A 23148-nucleotide genomic window follows, 5' to 3' on the forward strand; every position below is an offset into this window, starting at 1 on the left:
AACTTCACTTTGGCCTAGTTGGTATTTACTGCATATCATATTGACCGCAAAAAAGACGGGGACAGAGAGAGAGAACACAAGCATTTGCCATTTGCCTATATATATGCCCACGGGCTGCCGTGAATAAAACAGTTGAAAGTTACCACCCGTGCTGTTTATGTGTTCTCTCCCTCTGTCCCAGTCTTTTTTGCGGTCAATATGATATGCAGTATGAGAGAGGGCCTGCAAACAAATTATGCAGAAATGGGAGCAAAGAAATTAGAGGCACCGATGCATCGAGGAAGCACTAAGAGCATGGGAATAGGAGAGAGAGAGAGGGAGCCAAAATGGAAAGGAGTGCCAAACACTTTCCTAAAGTGTAACAACTTTGTTAATGAAATTAGGCACAATCTAGCAGGTGGTTTAAATTCAGTTGTAACCGTATTGGTCAGGGGAATGTTGAGGCGGGTCAGCAGTTGTCACCTCCGCTTTTTATTGTTTACTGAAGTGGATTTGAAGACTTTCTGGAAGCCATTCCTTTCAGTCAAGGCTGTAATCACAAAACTGATAGATCAGCAAGACTCCATATGATCCAACGCTAATCTGGGCTGTAACCACTTCAGTCGAACAGTGAGACTCGGTTGGCCATATGTAGGGACAGTTGTCCTAGGCTCTAAGGAAAAGTAGAAGAGTAAGGCGCTGTTTACTTATGTGTTTCTTAATCAGCATTCTTCTGCAAACTCTGCATTTGATTGCGTAAATATTTCACTGCAATATATCTCCAAGTTTTATTACCTCCACCTTGCCTCTTGCTTCATCAACGTCAATCATCACCTTCAAATGACTTGATAAACTTAAAGGAAAATGAATAAAGTTTACTCCGTCCAAGATATGTAAAGCTGGAAGCAAGTCGCAGCATGCCAATCTCAAGAGGCCACAACTGCAAACTCAAGAATTATCCAGATTGATGTAGGTAGGTTTTTCAAGTTAGCCAGTATTGCATTACAACTTACGAACTGCCTAAATTATATGAATTAACCAAATTTTTAAATATACTGAGATCAAATTACTGCGATTTTGCTGCATATCCAGGATTGACCAGTTTCACACGTCTCTTCCTTTTAGATAACTGAGGTTTTTAGTGCATGAAAAGGGACGAGAGACAGAGGCAAGACGCCTCTGTCTGAGTTTCCCTGAGTTTTCCCTGAGTGTCCCTGAATTCCCTGAGTTTTCCAGGTTTTCCCCGAGTGACAGAACTTTATTTTATGTCAATACAGGCTGACACCACGTCACCTGATAATGTCACTCTCAAGTAAGCATTTTTTTAAAAATTAGAAAAAACTTAATCCAGTTTGAATGGTAAGGAGTAGTGTTTATTTTATTCAAAATATAACGCTGAAGTGAGGGGACAGTGAAATACACAGCGAATATCTTCGAAAAAATATTATAAAGCCCATTGCAAATCGAGTCGAACATCTTCAAATAAGAATAAAAAGGAGATGCATACAGAAACAAATATTTCCGAAACTGAGCTATTTATATCAAGTGATAGCAAGATCATTGGTATTAGGCTCGAACTTTGTCACAAGTGACCTTTTCTCAGCAACTGGAAAGTCAACATGAACTGTCCTCACATACTCTCAGCGCGCGCACAAGGCCTCAGTGTTGCCTTTCATTGCTTTAAAGAGTATATTTTGGTTTGGCTGAGGGACACCTTCATCTTGGCGTCAGTCAACACTGCTTCTTTAGCTCAAGAGAGAGAGAGAGAGAGAGAGAGAGACAGCAAAGGGAGGAAAGGCAGGGAGGTCAACCAGACGAGCGTCCTGTTTGCTAACAAGCTCCTTCAAAGAAGAGGCGGCACGGTTTCTTTCTTGATCATTCCTCAATGCAACGGTCATTTCAATGCTTGTCCTTGGTCCGGCGCGCGTTTGCTCCATGGACCACTTGAAGCATCCTCTTGGTCCCTTGTACAGTCAACGTCCGATTTTTCGGACTTCCTAGGGGCCACGAAAACGTCCACAATATCAAATCGGGCAGTCCGAAAAAATGAATGCATGTCTTTTACTGCCCTTAAGGGCTTAGATCGTCTCAGGCACACCCGAAAAAGCTCTGAAGGCATGCCAGTACACTTATTAGGCATATCGGTGCTCGTACTGTGACAGGAGACAGCAGGTGCACACGTGTATAATTATGGAACGTGTACTGTGTCCCGTGACAATTGCCCCTTCTCATGCTTGTGAAGCTTCACCGCAATACTTTACGTACACTTCACTGCGTAACATCTATGCATTGAGGCGAAGGCAACTTTTGGGAACCGGCTTTACGCAACGCGCCATGCTTTCTAAGCTTCGAAGTCAATAGCGAGGATTACAGAGGCAGAGTAGGTGCCATTACTGAGAGCAGCGAATTCTTTCAATGAGACATGGCACCGAACGGCAAGAACCTTAACAGCGAACATCGAAGCAACTAGACCTCGCGTTGCCACGGTGGTGGCTACGGCTGTTAGCGGATCTGCGTGCAAGAGCGCCGGTTCGAGGTGGGATAATCAAAAAGGCGGTGTTGGCTTTGATTAATGCCGTTTCCAACCTGCGGTCACGGCAAAAAGTCCAGAAAATCGGACGGCGAAGGCTTGTTGCGTCTGAAATTACAGACATTCTTATACACTGACTTTATGGGGCACGCAGTGGTGCCGCGAAGCCGTCCGCATTATTGTGCATTTTCCAAAAATCTGGCGTCCGGCAAATCGGTCGTTGACTGTATACTGGCGACTTCTCCAGCCGACGACAAGGCATCAAACCGAATTAGTTACGATTCCTCTCTTTTACTCGAGCCAGCAGTAGGGTGACTTTCGTTTCCATTCAATAAAATGACAGCCAATTTTCCTTGATTGCAGCAAAAATTCCCTGAGTTTTCCCTGAGTATTTCCAGACTATTCAAAATCCCCGAGAATTCCTGGTTTTCCCGGTTGGTAGACACACTGCAGATTCTGCTTTCAATGATGAAATGCTGATATCGTACGAATATGAAGAGTGTACAAACCTAGTAGCACGATTTTGTACCGACTTGAGTGCATTTATGATACAAGTTTGATGCATGTTTCTCATGGGAGATGCATACTCAAATTTGTATCCTAAAAATGATTGATTGGCGAACACTTTTACTTGTGGAGTATGACGTAGATGTCTTCTAGGAAATCCCAGTGATTCATTAGCAGCCGAGATGATGACAGTAGTGTGCAAGCACCAGGACAGATCACAAGATAGAGTGACACCGTGGTATTTGAATGACTGGACTGATTCTACTGGAACATTAGTGACAGAATAAGTAAATCTAAGGGGGTACAGCAGTGAGTGAAAGACACATGCTAATATTTGTTAGTATTTAGGTTCATTAGCCAGCGATTAAACTGTTCTCGTACATTATTAAGGTCATTCTGGATGAATGTGTGGTCAAATGTGTTGGTAACTTGGCGGTAGATTACACAATCATTTGCAAACACACGAATGTTAATGACAGATGCATTGGTAGATTGTTAATATAAATTTAAAAAGAAACAGCCCTGTGTCGGATTCCTGAAGGATGCCCGAAGTTACGAGGAGTCTGCTGGGGTAATAGTTATTAACGAAAACAAACACAGCGGGTAGTCAAGAATGCTTCAATCCACTTTACTATGTTGGGGTGTAAATTTAGCTGAAATGATTTTAGTAGCAAATGTTTATAAGGAATTGTGTAAAATGCTTTTGCAAAATCCAGGAATATGGCATCAGTCTGAAGGTTACTGTAAAGGTTAACATGCAAGCCATGAAGGAAGTGCAACGATTCTGGAAGGACTCGAAAATTTTTTACAGGAGGAGATTCGCGAGGCGACGTCCTTTGGTAGTGAGACTCTTCTACGATTATTTATAAAAGTGTTCCACAGCCCCTTTTCAATATTTTCTAGCAAAACGTTATTTTAACGTGTTATACAGAAGTAGAGTTGTCAGGAATCAACGATTGCCCTTCATTCCCTTTACGGTGCTCCTTCAGCGGCGGAGGCTATGGCATTCTTAATGCTCCACCCACTGCAGGTCACCATAGCGAGCAGTTTAATTTTCACTTTCGACGTTCATGTGAACATCACTGCTTCTGGTTTTGGTGTGTGTGACTCGCAAAATTCATACACTGTCCCTCCAGTTACAGTTGAGTTTATGTCATTGCTCTAGGTGTGTGTATGTGCTCAAAGAAACTGCGTAGGCCTTTTTCTGTGGTTTGCTTATGCACTGTGTCCCGCCAGTGGCTGCATGGGCTTGGTCTTGGTTTTGTGACGACGAGCTCTGCTTTGAGATGCCTGCTAGAGAGCTTTATGGATGGCAAGGGTTTCAACTTGTACGTCAATGCACCATTTTGCGGAGCAACACTCCAGTCACCACCACCACCAGAAAGCTCTTTCTCTGCTGGGATGTTAGTAGTCCGACACACTCTACACAGGCCTATCGAAGCTGTGCATCTTGGGCTAACTAATGCAGTGCATTTATATCACTGTACCCCTCTTACAGCCAACTGCCAATTGGTGCCAGTTTCCTTTTCATTTTGAGTAACGTGGTTTGTGAAGCTCTTCCACGCAACTTTAAAAGGAATTGTGAACATTAGGAATGCAGCGCTGGTGCTACGCGTGTTGTAATGACAGAAGTTCAAGAATAATGACAGTTGTGCTTGCATCAAGATGGCAAGTTGGGCCAATTGGTTAGAATTCATTGTAAGGTCCGTAACAAAGCAACACAAAACAGGGACAAAAGGAAGGTAAAAATGACGACACAGTGCCATGTCATAGTTTTTACCTTCCTTTTGTCCGTGTCTTGTGTTGCACTGTTACAAACCTTGCAATGATTTCTGATTTTGTTATGCACAAAGTCACACACTGCGATAGAGGTCAGCTAAACTTGAGCCACGACATGATCTTGCAGTGTGGAGGAGCCAGCATAACTCAAGCAAATGATGGCCACTGAATATCAGAAGGATGATACAGAATTCTAATCTCAAGATTTGGATGCAGTAGAATTTCGAAACGCTTAAGTATGCATGGTAATATGAACAGTGTTAGCATTGGAGACACTTATCTGGCCTTTCATAAAGACATGGCTGATCGTGAGGTTTTTAAAATCCAGCCACTCAGCATAAGAGGGCACCATTGTGTCATGTGCATATTAGAAGGTGGGGGCATTACAAAGCTGCAGAAAATTCAAAGCAATGTTATACACTCCCTGCTATGAGCAAGTAATATTTGCTTGGAGTGTTCATGGCAGCATTATCTTGTGTATGATATTATTTACTTACCATGTTCAAAAAGCATTGCACGGACCTTATTTTAAACCTGTATAGTCCTCAGACTAGTCTAAAAGTAGATTTAGACAAAGACGGCAGCCATGGATCTTGTGATGACCACTGCAGGCATACTCACACGCAGCGCCTTTCCCAAAGTTGTGGGCAGCTTGCATAGAAGCAGAGGAAAAGCATGTTATCATTAGAGGGGCAGGGGGGGGGGGTGAGGGGTGGCAGCACCACACAACAGTGGCGACATACCTTCTCGGCCTTCTTGTCCCCCCGCTCCAATGCCAGCACGGCCTCCCGCAGGACCTTGACCAGCTCGTAGGGGCTCTTCTGGGACTTTCCAAACAGCGGCATGGCAGCAGCGGGCACCGCACGTGCCTGCTCTGCCCACCTGCACCAAGGCCTGTATTGCTTGATTCTGTGCCACATGATGAATGAGTGGTGGCAATGACCTAGATTAGGCAGCTGCCTCCATTTTTTTTAACAATATAGCCCCAAAAAAAGAAGCCTGAACTTAGTGTGGTAATTACAAATATTTCCACAGAAAGGGCAATCATAAACTGCATAACAAAACTAAATGCTGACTTGCATGAATAAATACTTCATGAGCAGAAAACAGTCACATGCTAAAACAAACAAGACGCAACAAACACAAACTATTCTCTCTAGCACACTGACTTTAATGCAACAGCATGGCTCCCTTACACTGCTAGAAAAACCATAATTTCAACACAGAACTGATAATACAAAAAAAGAATGGTTAGCACACAAATATCTTGCTCTCATAGCAAAACTGTCATTAAAAACTGTGCCTTTCATATAAAAAGCAGTATGCTACAATATTCAGCACTGCACCTAGCAGAAGGAGCAAGGAAAACTGAGTTGAATGTATAATTACTGCGTCAGCAATGGGCCAAATGTATTACTCATTTAGATGTAGGAAAGAAGCAAGGCTAAAGGAATCCGCAATACAGAATAAAAGAATAACTAGCATGAACAGTGCCACAAGACTGCTACAGTCGAATCTTTGGGGCTTATCTTGTTTCCAAACAATAATCGTCAATATTGCATGCATTTCATTTCAAAATTATGCACTTGCTACTTTTCTGTCAAGATTACTATGTAATTTACCACCATATTCAGAAATGCACCCTAACTTGAAGCCCATGCTTGACTTGGTGAAGATAACGCATGACGTGAACATGCCCAAAGGAAGGGAATGGGCATCTTGACTACGTACATTCACGCCACACAACATCTTGACCAAGTCAAGCAGCTTCAAGTTAAGGCGCCTTTCTGAATATGGGGATTCATGTCATTCATGACCTTAAAAGTACCAGGCACACGGTGTTAAAGAAGGGAGGGACATGCAAGGTAGACAACAATTATTGTTTGAAAACAAGAAAAACTTCAAGGGGTGCAAACTTTACTTAGTGTGTATACATAAAATAGCCAACCAATTTTCAGGCACTGAGGGGACTAAAAATGTTCAAACAATTTGGAACTTAGAAAGTGAAGACCAAAAGCAACTCTGCTGTTTTTAACAAGGGTGATGCAAGGCAATCATTGACAACCTTTTCCCCACTTCAATATTCTGCTTGAAATTTCATGATAGTCAACGCTACCTGATGCATGTTCTCAGACACTGAACCCAAATGCAAACGTGGAACTGAAAGCAGCATTTTACACATATAAGCAGCAGTTTTCTGTCCTTTCATGACTGTGGCATGAAGGGAGTTCTCAGGTGGTGGTGGTGATAAACTATTGAAAGGGGGAGGTGGCTGAGGGATCGGGCTCAAGTAGTGCCCTGGGCCTGCTTGGCCTTCTCTGCCCAGTCTACCAGTACAAGCTGTGGGTCGACATCCCCGGCCCTGACCCAGGTGGTCCAGTCAGTCTCGCTGGTGACCGAAGGATGAGAAGACGGGAACAAGGTGTATTGCCACATTATGCGTGTGAGTGTCCCTGTTCGTGAACAGAGCCTACATAGGTCGCTTTCCTTGCCTCCGGTGATTTTGTTAATGTACTTTGGGTGTTGTTTGGAGTCGCCTAAATGCAAATATCAGGCAAATGCAGTTGAAGAAAGCATTCAGCACCTAATTTCCTGGAGGGTGCACTGCCACATCATTTAACATACTGCATTGGGGAACTACAGGCTTTTCTTGTATTTAAGTTGAAAAGGCGTTTTCAATGCTTCATCTTGTAAACCAGACGGAACCCGCTGCTATGACAAACTTCATTGTTAGTAATTTGTACGTATATATTGCAATAAGTTCTAACAATGATTAACCTTTCCGCTATTGTAAATTTTGACTACCTTCTTTTTTTATCAGTCAAGGCTGTTTTGGGGGGATAACAGAAGCTGAACAGTAAATAACACAAAAAGACTAACTGTCTCAAAATTTCATTATGCCATAAATGAAAGCTCTGACAAACTTGGATTTTTTGCAGAACTCCGAAAATGCAGAACCTACTTATATGTGGCACACAAAGTAAACCAAGGTCCAAAGGTGCATGGCAAGGAGGAGAAAGCTCATGAAAGATACGTTTGAGTTATACATGAAGCCATTTGCATTATGTGACATTATGAGCCAAATCGAAACTGAACACAGCAAACTGTTTAATAAAAGGCAAAGATGTACTAATTAAATGCCCACCATGTCATTTGCTTTTAGCACTATAGCTTGCATTGTGATGTGCACGACAGCAGTGTGTCCTAAATTTAATAATAATAATTAAATCTGTCCCGTATTGGTCAAAATCTTTTGCTTCAAGGTCTTCCAAGGGTGTCAGAAAAAAATTCAAAGCTTTTAGTGAGATACATAATCTTATCACTTCAATATAGGTGACTGGTGCACGGTAAGAAGGTGTTCAGCATTTCTTAACATGTTACAGAAACCTTATTCATAACTGCCAAAAATAGAACTGGATCGCCAAGAATAGACAAAGTCAAGCCCTCCCACAATGTGCACTGCTGCATTGGTGTGCAAAACTTCACCACCTATTACTTCTTTCGCTGTGCATCACGGAGGAAAAAATGAGGCCTACCTTGTAGTGGACAACTCGGTATTTGCAATGGACCATGCAGCACATGCGCTTACTCTGGTACTTTGCAACCAGCATGTGCTAAACGAGTAAACAACAGGGCACAGTACACGAGATGTTGGCACAGCGCAAGCTAGCCATACAAAGAAATGTGCTTTAGAACAGTAAGATGTTGGGCTAGTTGGTCTGACAATATATATCTGCATGATGGTGCCAATGCCCAAGCAGGATTTGCTGGCGGCAGTCCATAAGATTGCTAACAAATCACCCAGTGACAAAAGGGATCAATGTCTTTCCGAAAGCGTTAACATTTTACGATGCACTCCGCTAGGCACCTCGGATGGCCTTTCAGTTCTACGATGCATCGACGCTATTTTCAGGAAATCTGACCTCGAAATAATGCTTAGCGACAAGAAAGGGGGTTTCGTTGTTCACCCGAAGCATATGTTCAAGGAGAAGGCCACTGCAGCTATAAGAAAAAACTTCAAGGAAGTGGACATCACACCTGCGAAGGACAAGGCTAGGGCAACTACTCTTCTGAAAGACATGGAACTGGATGCACTGTGCAAGCAGGTCAAGTCATACAAAGGCGATGGCCTCAAGGTATAGTTTGCCAAAAAATCCAAGCCATAATAACAGAAAGAGATAGTCAGCAGTGCAATGTCATTGTTTTTCTTCAGCATCAACTCAAAATGCTCAAACCAAGGACCCTTTCGTGCTCAACCATTTGGACAACCTTGTGCAAACTTTGAGGATGGGAGTACCGGGGGCAAACTGTGCAATATCTGTGGACACTGAGGAACTATTTTATCCTGTACCGCATGATGATATCTTCGTAACTGTCTAGGGAGCAACCAATTCATACGGTGTATGCGACAAACATGTGAAGCCCCCATGGACATAATCTTCTTCGCCTGCCAGGCTCTGTGGGCTACATTTGGTCACTGCACCAAATAAACATTGACGAGCACAACCGCTTGCGGTCAGTCATTGTTCACCACCACCACGCTGCAAAGCATCACTCTGAAGGAGGGTGCCTTGAGTCCCCCTCATTCACTAACCTGGGCGGATCATGACACTGGAGATGAGTGCCCACGTATCGACCCAGGCCGCCGTGAGCAGCGACCCCCACCCCCCGTTCCTGCCACCATGTCGCTGTACAGAAGGCTCGAGCATGTTTGAGGAATATGGGTTCGTACAGCCAGTCTATGAGAAGCAAGCCCACAGGTTCTTCCGGGCAAGCGACACACCCGAGGCCAAACAGCGGGACGTTTTCCTGGCCAGCTACGGGACTCACGTCTTCAGTCTTCTGCTCGACCTCCTCAAGCTGGCCACACCACATGGAAAGACGCTGAGTGAGCTGCTCACCATACTATGCTCGCATTTCAACCCGGCACCGTCTACATTAATGGAACGGTTCCACTTCAACAACTGGAGCCGCCAGGAAGCAGAGACCCTCTCGCACTTCGTCGCTGCACTAAGAGGGTTAGCAACTGCTGCAACTTCAGGGAGCAGCTGGACTCTCTGCTCGGGGACTGTTTCGTCTGCAGTATAAAAACCCCGCCATGCAGACACGACTCCTGGAGCTTCCCGAGCCCTCGCTGGACAACACTGCGAGATTGCACGAGCGACAGGCTCACCATCGGAGGAAGCAACGGTCAAAAAGATGGTGACAAAGGGCAGTAGCTGCAGTCGCTGTAGTGGTGAACACTTTCCCTCACAGTGTTTCACGTGTGACAATACTGGGCACCTTGCATGGTATGCCAAGGGGGGAGGATGAAGAGCGGACAGCAGCAGCAGGAGTGTAGATCAAGTCCAGGTTCAAGCCCGAAGACAGGGTAGCAGTCGCAAGAGTGCGCGGCGGAGACATGCGGCAGCAGGCTCAAGTTCCCCCGCGAACAGGCTCCATGTTGTGGCTGAGGACCTGACAATTTTCGACATGTGGCACACAGGCCTTGTTCCGTCGTCTGTGCAGCTGTACATGCTGACTCGAAGTCTGTGGGCACCCCATTTCCATGTAGCTGGAACAGGGGCCAGCGTGTTGGTCATGGCCAGGAAACTGTTCAAGCGCACCTTCCCCGGCGTGTCCATTGAAGCTTTGGGTGCCATGCTGTGCAGCACCGCTTACAAAGGACGGCCTTGTTTGAGCATAACAATTTATTATAGAAAATTTCTGATCACAAGCAATTTGTGACAGAATAGGCACTTGAAATACAACGCGGGCTACCGCAATATGATAAATATGGTTCCAATGGTTCTAAATAGATTTAAAATGGGCTACACTTCTTCACTGTTCAGTCTGCTTGTGTGAACCAGCAAGTTCGTGCCTCGGATGTACAGTAACAGCCTCAGCCACAAAATTGCAAGTGGGGTTAAACGAGTTTAGAGGCCATGACCCTTCTAAGCTGCAGCTTTTCTCACAGAAAACTGTCAGGACGGCACTGCCTACTTTTAAAAGGACCTGGTAAGCCACCCACCCTTGCAGGACGACACCACTTGTAGTCAGCCATCTGCTCCACGAACTTAATTGGCTGTCGGTAAAGTCTCGGTAAAGTAATGCAGACGCACTTGGGGGTGTTGCAGCTCTAAGTGGCGTTTGGGCCAGGAATCCATCAAGCCCACCCACGAGTATCTCCGCTAGTAGGAATGAAGGAAAAGTAATGCAGATCCCACACATTGTGGGAATCGATGCAAGCGTAGCTTTCTGTGCTGTTTGCTCTGAATGACGATAATAAGCAGTGATGTTGACAACGAATGTTTCATTTTTTCAATGTTTGGTCGAACGTCCTGCTGAGTTCACAAACGTTACCTTGCGTGCATTCCTGCTCCTTGCCTGCGTAATACACAGAAAACACAGGGAGAGATGTTTGCTTGAGGCATTGTTGTACACCATATCTTATAGCCTCCGAGAGGGCTGAGTATTGTCCTTGCCTCACATGGTACAAGGGGTGTAGCCAGTGGGGGGTGGGGGGGGGGGGGGGGCTTATGGCGCTTCAGCAGCCCCCCACCCCCGAAATTTTTCTGTGCTGTCATTCACCGCCGACCAAAACAACCCCCAGCGCCGGAAATCATGCTGGATTTTGTCTAGAATGTCTTGTTCATGCTCGAAAAGACATTTCAGCATGACCATTACAAAATCTGGCTGGATTTCGCAGCAGGGCCCATGCACCGGAATTCACATAATGCAAGGAGCCCCATCTGACCAAAATTTCAAGGGTTTTTTGATGGCGAGCGGGTTCGTCGCGGTATCTTGCGGAGGCCGCGAAATCTACGGAGCACATGGGTTTCAACTGCGAAACTTTATGCGTATAAATACCTCAAACTTTTGATGCGAAAGGGGCACTGACATTTCTAAAGTCGTGCTTTATTTATATTTTCAATTCCGGAACTTTGTGGGTTTAATGTTGTTATAAACATTTAACGCCAAAGGTACACTGACTTGTTTATCGTACATTGGACCATACAACTAGACAAGCCATATGGACACACTATCAGACAAGTTGATAAAGCACACAGCAAGGTCCGATGAGACATGCGGTGGTTCATTTTTGTCGTCATGTCACAGAAAAGATTACGAACATCTTTATTTTTCACCTGCGCCAAAGCATCCGTGTCAAGACACTAAAGCCAGGAAAGGTAACTACATTCTTACTAATTTTCCTCTTTGACTTTTATTCGCGAGGACACATTGAGCCTTTTCAATTACTTTGTTCTCACTACCCGCAGACCGCCAGAGCACACGTGCTCTTCTCGTGTTGTCCCGACTACTGCGCAGTGCACTTCGATGCGCGTTCATTTTTCTCAGGCCGAGTGGGTTTTCGCCTGGCATTCGCCGCCATCACTGCGGCGAGTTGACAGGTTACAAAGCGTTCACTTGAGCGCAACCTCTCCGGAAAATGTCTCGTCAGTGTAGGATACGAGCAGTATGCGTATGGTTCTCTGTGGACCAAGCGTCTCACGTTTTCTTTGATATTTCTTCCGTAGCCACATTAGGTGCCCCAACTAGGCATTTGATTGTGGCCAACATGCTTTCCTTTGTGTGTTTATTTTTGTGCCCCCGCCTCACAAAAAAAGAAAGAAATTGCTGCGGTGCCACAAATTGTCGCATGGTGAAAGTTCGATTTTGTTACTTCTTTTGCGGGAAGTAATGGGCTACGGGTGGTGGGTGGCATGGGTGAGCCGACGATGGTGGCTCAGTTTTGTGTGCACAAGGGAGAAAGGCAGGGAGGGGATGCTGTGATCTGTGAATCTGTGGTTGTGCAACATGTTTATTTGCCTTGTTTGACACATTATATACGGTGACTTTTTCTTAGACACGTAGAATTATTGAAGACCTTTACGTATATTTAAATGCCTTGTTGCGAGTTTTTGTGTATACGTGAAGTTAACTTTGCTTACAGTGACACTCTGTTACCCTTTATCAAGCTGTATCTTAGCATTTGTATATTCCATTGTATCCTAGAATTTCTAATGTACGAGGGCGAGTCAAATGAAAATGAGCCAACCCACCCTGCGCAATAATGGTTCGGTTCATTATGTACGAAGCATGTGTGTAGAACACAGACATCTCTCATTTACAAAAGTCACATGCAAGAGTAAGGATAAAGGTCTTTATTGCTCTCATACACTGGGTTGAACATGGTTGTCTGACATAATGGACACCCCAAAAGTTGAACAGCGTGGAGTCGTGAGGCTTTTGACAGCTGAAGGTGTTTCCCAAAAAGAAATTAGCCGCCGCATGGCTGCCGTGTACGTTAAACATTGCATTTTATTGGCCACTGTGAAGCGGTGGAGCAAACAGTTTAAAGAAGGACGTGAAATTTGCAAAGATGATCCAAGACTGCAAAGATGATCCAAGACTGGGCCAAAGCCACCATGCAATCACCCCCAACACAATTGCAAAGGTTCATGAGCTGATTAGACAAGAACACAGGATAAGCATCGATGAATTGGCAGGTTGTGTGAGTATCAGTCACGGTTCGGGTCACACCATAATTCATGAACATCTCGGTTATTGGCTCTTGTGTGTGCAATGGCTGCCCAAGATTTTGGACCACGGCCAGAAGATGGCGAAATTAGGCGCTGCCTTGACTCATCTGATCCGGTATCACAATGAGGGTTGACGACTTCTGACCAGGTAAGAATCATGGTGCCACTACTACGAGCCTGAAACAAAACGGCAAAGCTTACAGTGGAAACATCCCAATTCACCACCCCCAAAGAAAGCAAAGGCCATCTTTTCTGCGGGAAAGGTGTTGACTTCTTTTTAGGTAGTCAAATTTACTAAACCTGAAGAGACTATCAATCGTTTCTGATATTTTGAAACGCCAGATGGGCTGCGTGTCGCAATAAAGAACAAACGACGTGCAAAATTGACAAGTGGGGTCATCTTGCTCCACGACAATGCCCGTGCCCACGCCGCTGATGTGGTTAATACAAAACTGGAAAAGTTCAAGTGGAAAACGCTGCAACATCCACCATAAAGCCCAGACCTGTAGCCTTGCAACTTCCTCACTTAGGGGCAATTGAAAAAAAAAAATAAGAAAGAAAAGCAGCAGCTCAAGGGAACTATATTTCTGTCGGATGATAACATGAAAGAGTCAGTTACGGACTTTTTAAAGCAGCCAACCTAAGGAGTTTTGTGAGACGGTAACCACGCAACTCGTTAGTCAGTGGGACAAACGTCTAAATGCTCATGGAGACTACTTTTAAATGAAGTACCCCGTTTGTCATATATTCACATTGGCTCACTTTCATTTGACTTGCCCCCATATATTTTGCAGAACTCCTGCTTTTTATATGTGCTCTCTGTTGTGACTTTAATTTCGGTGCAACTAACAATACACGATTGGTGACAGCTGCTCCTGTGCAATACACTGTAATAAAGGACAGTGTCATTGAGATTTTTCCTGGCCGTTGCAATGTACAGAAATGTAAAGAAATTTCTTGAATGACAAAGTTTCATCGAAATATTTGTCCTCAACTTGTTCCTTTCGTAGTCTTTAGATTTTTCATATCAGCAGCATGCACTGCTTTGCTGGTTTCGAACTGATATATAGTAGTTCTAAATTTCGTGTGATATTTTCTTTACTTATTAAATAGACAGAAAATATGGAAGCATTAATATCAGTTATTTTGGGCACAATTTTTGAGACATACGAGTACATTCTTTTATGAAAAAATACATATTTTCCTTGTCGTGAGAGTGCGCAGCGTTCAATAATGCGTTTCCAGCATTTTTGGTAATGGCGATGCAGTTATTCATGCATTTGATCCCATGACAAATTCTATGAGGAGGAGGCCAAGCTGCAACGTTAGCCCCCCCCCCGGACGCAATTTCTGTCCATGCCACTGCATGGTACATTGCATTGTGGCAGAAGTATTGAACTTTAATTGTCGGACTACACCTGCCAAAACCACAATCGGATTATGAGGCACGCCATAGTGGCAGACTCCGGATTAATTTTTGCACCGTGGTGTCCTTTAACGTGTCCCTAAATTTAAGTGCATAAGCGTTTTCCCCCCCTATCGAAATGTGGCTGCCGCAGCTGAGATCAGATCCGCGACCTCAAGCAATGAGCTGCCGTGGTGGGCACAGAAGTGTTGATTTGACGTGCGACCACTTCTGTTGTGTTGCCTAGAACCTGTGGTGCGCTTTAATTATTGCGGCTCTTTTTCTTCACGCCTTGCCTAAATTGACCGCTTGACATATTTGCATGATGTTTTATTTTTCAGAAATAGCAAAAACGTACCACACCGTACCTTGAAGTTAAATTTATCCCATTTCTCCGCAACTGCCATCGTGTCTATAGTAGTAGTGTTTCGTTGCCTTCTCATGTCACCTTTTCCATATCCCCCTCCTCCCTTCCCATTAAATGGGAACTGCGAGCGAAGAGTGGCAGGGCTGTTACCCACTCCTTTAGCGAATGCATCTGTTCTACCCTATCTCTGCTTCCTCTCCCCCTCCTCTCTACCATTCTACCTAGCTACCCTCTCGTCTTGCACATTAGTACAAAGGTAAGCAGTACAGCTTCTGCAAAGTTTTTGTGGAGGTCACGGATAATTAGTGCTGTCAAAAGGCTAATGTGGCCACGCCCACGGAGCTCCAGAGGGTATTGTGCACATTTGAAGCAGTGCAAAGATCCAAGTGAGTTTCTCGCGTCGTCATTCTTCTATGCCACGCTCCTGTCATGTATACATACGCTCTGAACCACCTCCCAACACGGTGTGCCAGACAGCAGCAGCAGCAGCACTGGGAGTCAAAGCAATAGGCAAGGAAAGCTTCACTTTAAAAGGATTTACATTATGTATGCTGGCTCCAGGTACGCATACCCACTCCATGTAGGAGCATATTAAACGTCTCACCTCATCAGGGCACATCAGTTTCTCTGAATAAAAGGTTTCCACTTTTTACCCGTCTTTCTTAGGCGACGACACTAGTGAATCTGATGACTCTAACGCAGCCAATCCCAAACGTTGAATCAGTTGCAATATCCCGGGCCTAGGATATTACGCAGTTCTGCCGAACTCTGCCTCTGATGGTATGAAATATGTGACCGTATAGCAACCTAGGAATCCAAGGTCGGCGCTGTTCTTCAGTAGTAGTCAACTTGGGCCCCTTTCCTCCATTAGTTCAGCTTGTCATTTTCAGGTACCAGAGGGTCTTTTCTTGACCCGTCAACAGTCGGCATCAAAGCTGCGTTGACTTCTCGACAGGAGGCTGATGAATGGGGCGGGCTGCCTCTGGTAAACGTCTAAGAAATGCTCTTCACTGTATTGAGACGTAAAAGAGTTTCAGTAGTGAGTGACGACAGCACTGCAGTTACGATCGTCGCTGGGGACACCATTTGCGATACGGCGCAGCCGTTCCGCTTGTTGCTTTACCCCTTCTAGCCTTCTAGTTCCCTGTAGCGGTGGCACCAACCACTTCAGTCAGTTCGTTTGCTTGCTTGCAAGCTGTGCTCATGTCGGGGGGAGGAAATGCCAACCCATCTTGCCACCGCAAGAGGCTCCAACGTGGTAGACGCCACAGGACCTTTAGGTTGCCTCAGGATGTCGCAGAAAAGGTCCCCTGCCGACTTTTTTTAGTGCAAACAAGCGGGCCAAGCAGTAATGCGTCCCCACGGAGCTTTCTGCTTCAACAATGAGACATTCAAAGTCGCTCCATGAACAAGAAAACCCTTTTAAGTGCACCATTTTGATTCTGCTTGAAGAGTCTATGTACAGCACCATTTCTGACGATGCTTGTCTGTGCTCGTCAGTGCAATTGGACAGTGAGTGCGACGAGCTTTCCAAGGGAAACTTCTTTGAGCTCTTGAACTTGTTTGGCAAATATGACGATATTGTCGGAAAAAAACTGAATGGTGGAAGGGGGAATGCGAAGTACATTCATCATTTGATCGATGAAACCAAGGACCTAAGCAAGAAGGAACAATTATCAGTTGTAGTAAGGTACTACATTAGTGGAACTGCCTTTGAGCGGTTTCTTGGATTCCATAACGGTGAGCACTTAATTGCAAGGTCACTCCTGGGCTACATAAGGGAAACGTTGAATAGCTGCGGCATTGATGCTCCGCTGTGCATTGCTCAAACATATGATGGTGCGAGTGTCATGAGCGGCACCTCAAGGGGCATCCAGGCACTGTTCAGGCCAGAAGTGCCACAGGCAGTGCACGTCAACTGTGTGAACCACCCCCTCAATCTAGTCATCGTGGGTGTCTGCAAAGTGATAAAACCGGTAAAAGATTCTTTTTTCTCTCTTTTAGAATATGCCTCTATGTTTTCCTGAGGGGATCTGCAATCCACTCTCTGTATGTAGATACGCAGAAAATGTTGTCTTTGCCAGTGTTAGAGCTGCAGTGTCTCAGCAATACATGATGGGCCTGCCAGATAACGGTTTGCACAGCGGCAATTAAAAGCTTTCGTGCTATCCTTGTATGTCTCACTGAAGTTATCGCTACAAACAGCAGGTGGGCAACAAAGCTATGGGTCTGCTTGAGCAAATGAACTTCTAGTTTCTCTTCCATTTAAGCCTTTTTACCAAGGTACTCAGCCACCTTAAGGTTCTTTTGGACCTATTGCAAAGTAAAGACTGCAATATTAGTCAGGCATGAACAGTCATTGAAGAGTTCTCCGAAATGAATTCGCAGAAAGCATTTGACACTGTCTGGGTGCAAACCTGCAGCATTTCTGGGAACGGGGTGTCCCAAAGAGAAAAGCATAGAATGACGTGCCTTCCGCTTCATTTAGAACAGTATGTATTGAGCGAAGGACGGCCAGTTGAAGAATAGTCGCTAGATTCAAAGGAAACATTCAGAGTCAAAGTTTTTCTACCCGTTTTGGATCACCCGATTGCGGAGCTGACTAGGCGGTTCGCGGAGAATAATGATGCACTCTGCAGAGTCAGCGCCCTCCACCCCAGGAGGGAGAATTTTATGGACATCTCCCTACTCAAGCCTTTTGCCTAGCACTATGCAGGTGACATCGAAAGCATTGAAGTTGAGTGAAAGGTGGTAACGAAACTTCTTCAGCGCACTGAAGCCGAAAGAAAGTGCAAGATGGGGACACTGCTGCAATTGGTGACCGTCTCGTCAATTGGTGACCGTCGGTCAATTGGTGACCGGTATAGCCATGACGATACCAACATCGTCATCACTTTGAGAGCACACATTTTCGTGCCTTTGAAGATTGAAGACTTTTCACAGCAACATGACGAATAACTGTCTGAGCGACCTAGCCGTACTTGTGGTCGAGCGATCTCTTGTCGATAAGATAGATCTTCAGCATGTTGTCGACAGGTTTGATGCTGCGCACAGCGATCGACATGTACGTCTGCACTAGTATGCCAGTACAATGATACCCCATTGATTCCCTGTGGCGCATTGACGGAAAAATTGTGCGGCACGGACATAGGACTGATACCTATACCAGTATTGAAACAGCTGCTTCACCATCAAATAAATCCCGGCAGTGTTTTGTCGTGTACTGTCTCAGCGCAGGCATTGGCATCTGTGGTTGTGATGAAACCTTCCTCCATACCTGGGAGGACTGGGAGATCTCATTGCACTCCATGGACCCTGCAAGGCAGAAGATCGCCGCCAGGTGGGCTGCCAGCGTCATGGACATGTTAAACATGAACGTTTGAGTGCAGTGGGGTCGTGCAGGGACCCAGGGGGCCTGGGAGGTCCCAAATTCCTTGGCAAAATAAAGTTTTTTTCTCCTCCTCCTCTGTCCCTGTCATTGCTTTGAAAGAGACTCTATATAGGGTGCTGTCCGAGGCCATGACGGTGGCCTAGCTTGTCAAACCTGCTGTACTGTGTGACCAAATGCAACACTGACTGTCTATTGCGTGGTCTATTTTTGCAGTTCTTTCCTTTCTTCTATTTGTTTTTTGTTATTATTTTCCCATATACTTATTTGTTATTTTTTTTCCCCATTTCTAACATTTAGAATCAACAGCCAGTGCCACAAGGGTGTATTTTTTTTTTTTTGTAATCTAGTGCATACTTATAAAAGTTGCAATTGATATTTAAATTTCTTAGTGGTGTTAGCTCTCCCCTGTTGTGAAACTACTCTTTTGAAGCTATACTGTGATCTGCTTAACTAATGCTATTTTGTTGCTGCTGGGTACCTGTTTTTTCTTTATTTAATACTGTTTTTATGTACGCGCTGCTTAGCAGAAGCACTGCTGTGTAAATATGCTAAAGTTTAATTTATATCTTACTGCGATATTGAAATAGCTTATTCGCACTGATGCGTTTAGAAGGCCTTCAGGCCAGTTAAACATAGTTAAAACACAATGCATAAGTCACTCCCCCCCCCCCCCCCCCGCCCCTGAAGGAACTCTCTTGTCGTGGGTGCCCACCTTCCCGCCCCTGAATATGATGTGTACTACACTCTAAAAAAAGTTTACATTGTTTGGGTTGAATTTTGTCCCCAAACAATTGTGATCTGTCTTGCCCACGTTTATTTTCTCTTAACACTGCGAGCCCAGTACTTTCTAGTCATGGACGGCTTGCGTGTTATCAGCTTGACACAGCATTCTCGACAGGAAAGTAGTGAGCGCCGAGTTTTCAAGAGAGGAAACGCAAGCAAGGCAGATGACGATTATTGTTTAGACACAAGATAAGCCCCAATGGGTGTAAACTTTTTTTAGAGTGCATTGCCTTTATGTTGCACGTTTTCAAATTGACCTGAAGAGGCACATGAGCATACTTGCATTTTGCCCCAATCGAAATGCGACTTGGAATTGAACGTACAACCTCGTACTCAACAGCAGAGTCCAACCAAAGCTGTGGAGTTGCAGCTACTATAATCTGTGGCACTGAAAAATCGAAATGTTCAAGCTTATAAAATGTTCACGTAAGGGTGGCTGAAATTCCTTCACTGTAATACGTTTCCATAGTGTGGGTGGTGGTGCAGCAGGTGCCAAATGCAAGGCAAAAAAAGAAAACATCTTAAAAATTTGGTACATGACTGTACTCATATTCCTTTTGAAATCAGCTTTGTTCGAAACTGGATGCAAACAAATCCCAAAATTATTGGTGTCCCTATAACAAATATAAAGATTGGTAGGTATGCACTACTGTTCACAACAATTGAAGTGTAGGGCCCCATTGTTTACCTTCACAACATATGTTGGCCACCTGTGAATTGGTACTCAGCCGTCTGCAAAGATGCAGTGTAGTTCAATGGCCTTGATCATTTCAAGCCAGACCCAAGAGATGTCACAATTATTAAAAAAACAGCTCACACAGTACTTGAGGTGATAGCAAAAAAAAATTAAACAAAGCGAATACTGATATAGCCCAGTCATGTGCACTGCACAGCTACCAAAGCTAGTTAAAGGGACACTAAAGTGAAAAATGATTTCTTCTGCATCAGTAAATTACCGTTCTACAACACCAAAAACACCACTCTTGCAATGATAAGACGTTTGGTAAGCCAGAAAAAGCGCAAGAACGAAATACGGGTGGCGACGCCTACTTAAGTTCCCGCACCTGGGGGCTGTGACGTCTTGGATTTTGATGGCATCTTCTAGGGCCTACTAATTATATATAACTGTACAGATTGACTACATTGTGTTCTAAAGGAACCAAATATTGAACATGGCAAGTTTCGGGAACCTTTATTCAACCAATACGGCCCAAATGCGAAAACATACTTTGGAATTCCTGACGTCACGCTGACGTACCGGCGCGAAATTCAAATACTGTGACTTGGACTTTCATTTTCTCATCTAATAATCAAACTATTTTTTTGAAATGACTGCCTGCAGGGTTCTCAAACAATGCTTCATTAGTCTAAACTGATTTATTGTTTCGCTTTAGTGTCCCTTTAAGTCATGGCTTTATACTTCGCAGCAAACTTCAGTACAACCTGCACCTACAAAACCACATTGTGCTCGGAACTCCAAAACACAACTCCCAAGAGAAGCCACAATTGAAGTCTGCCTCTGCTGTGACGACATGAAAATGAACGAACGTCAGTGGCATCTAAATAATTTCTCTCGAGATGGACAGCGGTGTGCCTGCTACTGAATCTTCAGGTTGCTACTCACTATAGGTGCCACGATGATGGCACATGCTAGCAGGGATCCATTCATTTTGTCCATGACTGTAAACCAGGGGACAATGCGTGCCTGAAGCATAAGGTACAGTGTACACACATATGGTTCTCACGCTGCTTTACCTAATGTGATAATGTTGCCTATACTATTGTGCGCGAGCTCCACCACTGGAAAAGCTGGTGCCACCGTCGGCGTGACGTGGCATGAGGGATCATGCGGGCACAGCAGCCGCGTCGGCTGCTTCAGAAGCGCCGAAGCAAGCTGAAAATGAAAGTCCCACCTGCGCTGCGGTTCTGATTAAGTGGTGAGGCTTTCCCGCCTTGAGTGTCTGCTTGACAACATTTGAAAGCACTATAATTGGTAGTGGCTGCCTTTCGAAGCGTGCAGCATGGTCGGCTACTATTCGGTGCCGCAGTGCCAAACGTACGCAACAGAGCCTGGTGTCAGCCTTATTCACACGTATCTGCAGGACAAGAAGCTCAGTGAAGCTTGGCTCGCGAAACTTAGAACCGGCAGACAGCCATCGGCTACAACTCGGGTATGCAGCAAGCACAGACGCGAGGAAGATTTCTGCTACGGCGCCCGGTCTGCGATGTTCTGAAAACGCGCACTGAGACGCTCGCCCGAGTCTGCTGCACGACTAATGTTTTGACGGTTTGGTCTATGAACTTGTTGATGCTAGATACTGGCAAGTTCAGTGGAATGGAAAGGTGCGGCAAGAAGCACATTAAAAGAAGCATGGCATGTAGTCATGTTTGTGCTATGAATTAATGCACTGGATTACAATACAGACGCAGCGGGAAATCGCACGCTGCAGAATACCAGCAAATACTATTCAGTGCGACGCAACTTGAGAAATAATATTGAAACGTCCAAGAATTTAGAAAAAAAAAAAGGATTGAATCGTCGCGACGGCACATCACAGTCACCGTAGGCGTCGAAGTCTTTATAACGAAATTATTTTTGAACAGCTTTAATAGTGTCCACTCAACAATGGTCGCTTGTGTACTGTCAAATGCTCATATTCTGCAGCCTAAAGCTCACGGCACGGTGCGACAACGCGCTCGCAGTGAAAGCGAAATATTGTGTGCGGACATGCATGCAGATGCCCAGTCGGTCACTGTGAAGCCATGCGATCGCTGCATTCAGGGTTCATTCTGTTATGCTCTATTTGGTTATAGAGACAGCCCACTGTAAGAACATATTTCGCATAGTTTGCTCTTAGCGTTTGCCTACCTTTCACGCAAGAAGCCGGTTCGGGAGACTCCATCGCAGCGATTGCGCGCAGTGGTGGTCACTGTACGTATTCGGCAAAGAGATAGCGTCTGTAAACGATTCTGTGCTTTCAGTTTGCCCAAGATTATTATTTTGAAAGTAAGAAACTTCCCCCGTTTTGAGAGTACTTACAGAAATGTCCAGGAGGGCTGCCGCACGGTGTTTTTACTGAGCGCCGTAAGTCAAACCTATGAGGAGCTTGCCGCGTGATCCCTCATACTACACAAGGGAAGCACTTCCATCAGATGGCGACTTCGTAAGTCCACGCCCCCAATACTGTTTCGTGCTTTATGCCTCACCCAACCTGCTGCAGTGGCATTTCTACATTGCCAGTATCGTTATAGCGGCAAGTGCTGGCGTTGTGAGGGAACAAGCATTGAACGAAGTGAAAATTAAATTACGGGGTTTTACGTGCCAAAACCACTTTCTGATTACGAGGCACGCCGTAGTGGAGGGCTCCGGAAATTTCGACCGCCTGGAGTTCTTTGCTGTGCACCTAAATCTAAGTACACAGGTGTCTTCGCATTTCGCCCACATCAAAATGCGGCCGCTGTGGCCGGGATTCCATCCCGCGACCTCGTGCTCAGCAGCCCAACACCATAGCCACTGAGCAACAACGGCATGTATTGAACGAAGTACAATGCTTGTTATACGCTATATTATCGCAGTAGAATGAGCCACCTCCACACACTGCGTGAAAACCTTGTGTGCGTGTGTGTGCATATGGACTAGGATGACTGGCTGACAGCGTGCACTGTACCTTCAGTTAAGAATAATTAATAAAGAGAAAATGAGACATCTACCCGTTCGTAGCAATTGCTACAAAGTAACCACATGTACCTTCAGTTATGCTTCAGGCACATGCTTCGCTGTTCGAATTTCGCTTGCCCTCGATAAGACATTTTAACATAAGAATCATTCAACACATGTGAAGGCACGCCTGTTGAATTATTTCCTAGGGCTCAGGATGCTTAATA

At 45.0% G+C, this 23148-nt stretch overlaps 1 protein-coding gene and 1 pseudogene across 4 annotated transcripts in view; one reads left to right on the top strand and one right to left on the bottom strand.

Moving 5' to 3' along the window:
* Mo25 (calcium binding protein Mo25) overlaps window positions 1–23148 on the bottom strand; it is a 171359-nt gene that overhangs the window by 145822 nt on the left and 2389 nt on the right. For 2 of the 4 annotated variants that reach the window (XM_075679522.1, XM_075679521.1), the window contains exon 2: window positions 5539–5677. In XM_075679522.1, the coding sequence (XP_075535637.1) occupies window positions 5539–5640 (102 nt within the window). In that variant the 5' untranslated portion in view covers window positions 5641–5677. Of the gene's footprint in view, window positions 1–5416; window positions 5447–5538; window positions 5690–23148 lie in introns of all 4 variants that reach the window. The other 2 variants (XM_075679520.1, XM_075679519.1) reach the window with 2 other exon arrangements.
* LOC142573385 (uncharacterized) lies at window positions 8728–18047 on the top strand (annotated as a pseudogene).

This window comes from Dermacentor variabilis, chromosome 2 (assembly GCF_050947875.1).
Source record: "Dermacentor variabilis isolate Ectoservices chromosome 2, ASM5094787v1, whole genome shotgun sequence".
Classification (NCBI taxonomy): Eukaryota; Metazoa; Arthropoda; class Arachnida; order Ixodida; family Ixodidae; genus Dermacentor; species Dermacentor variabilis.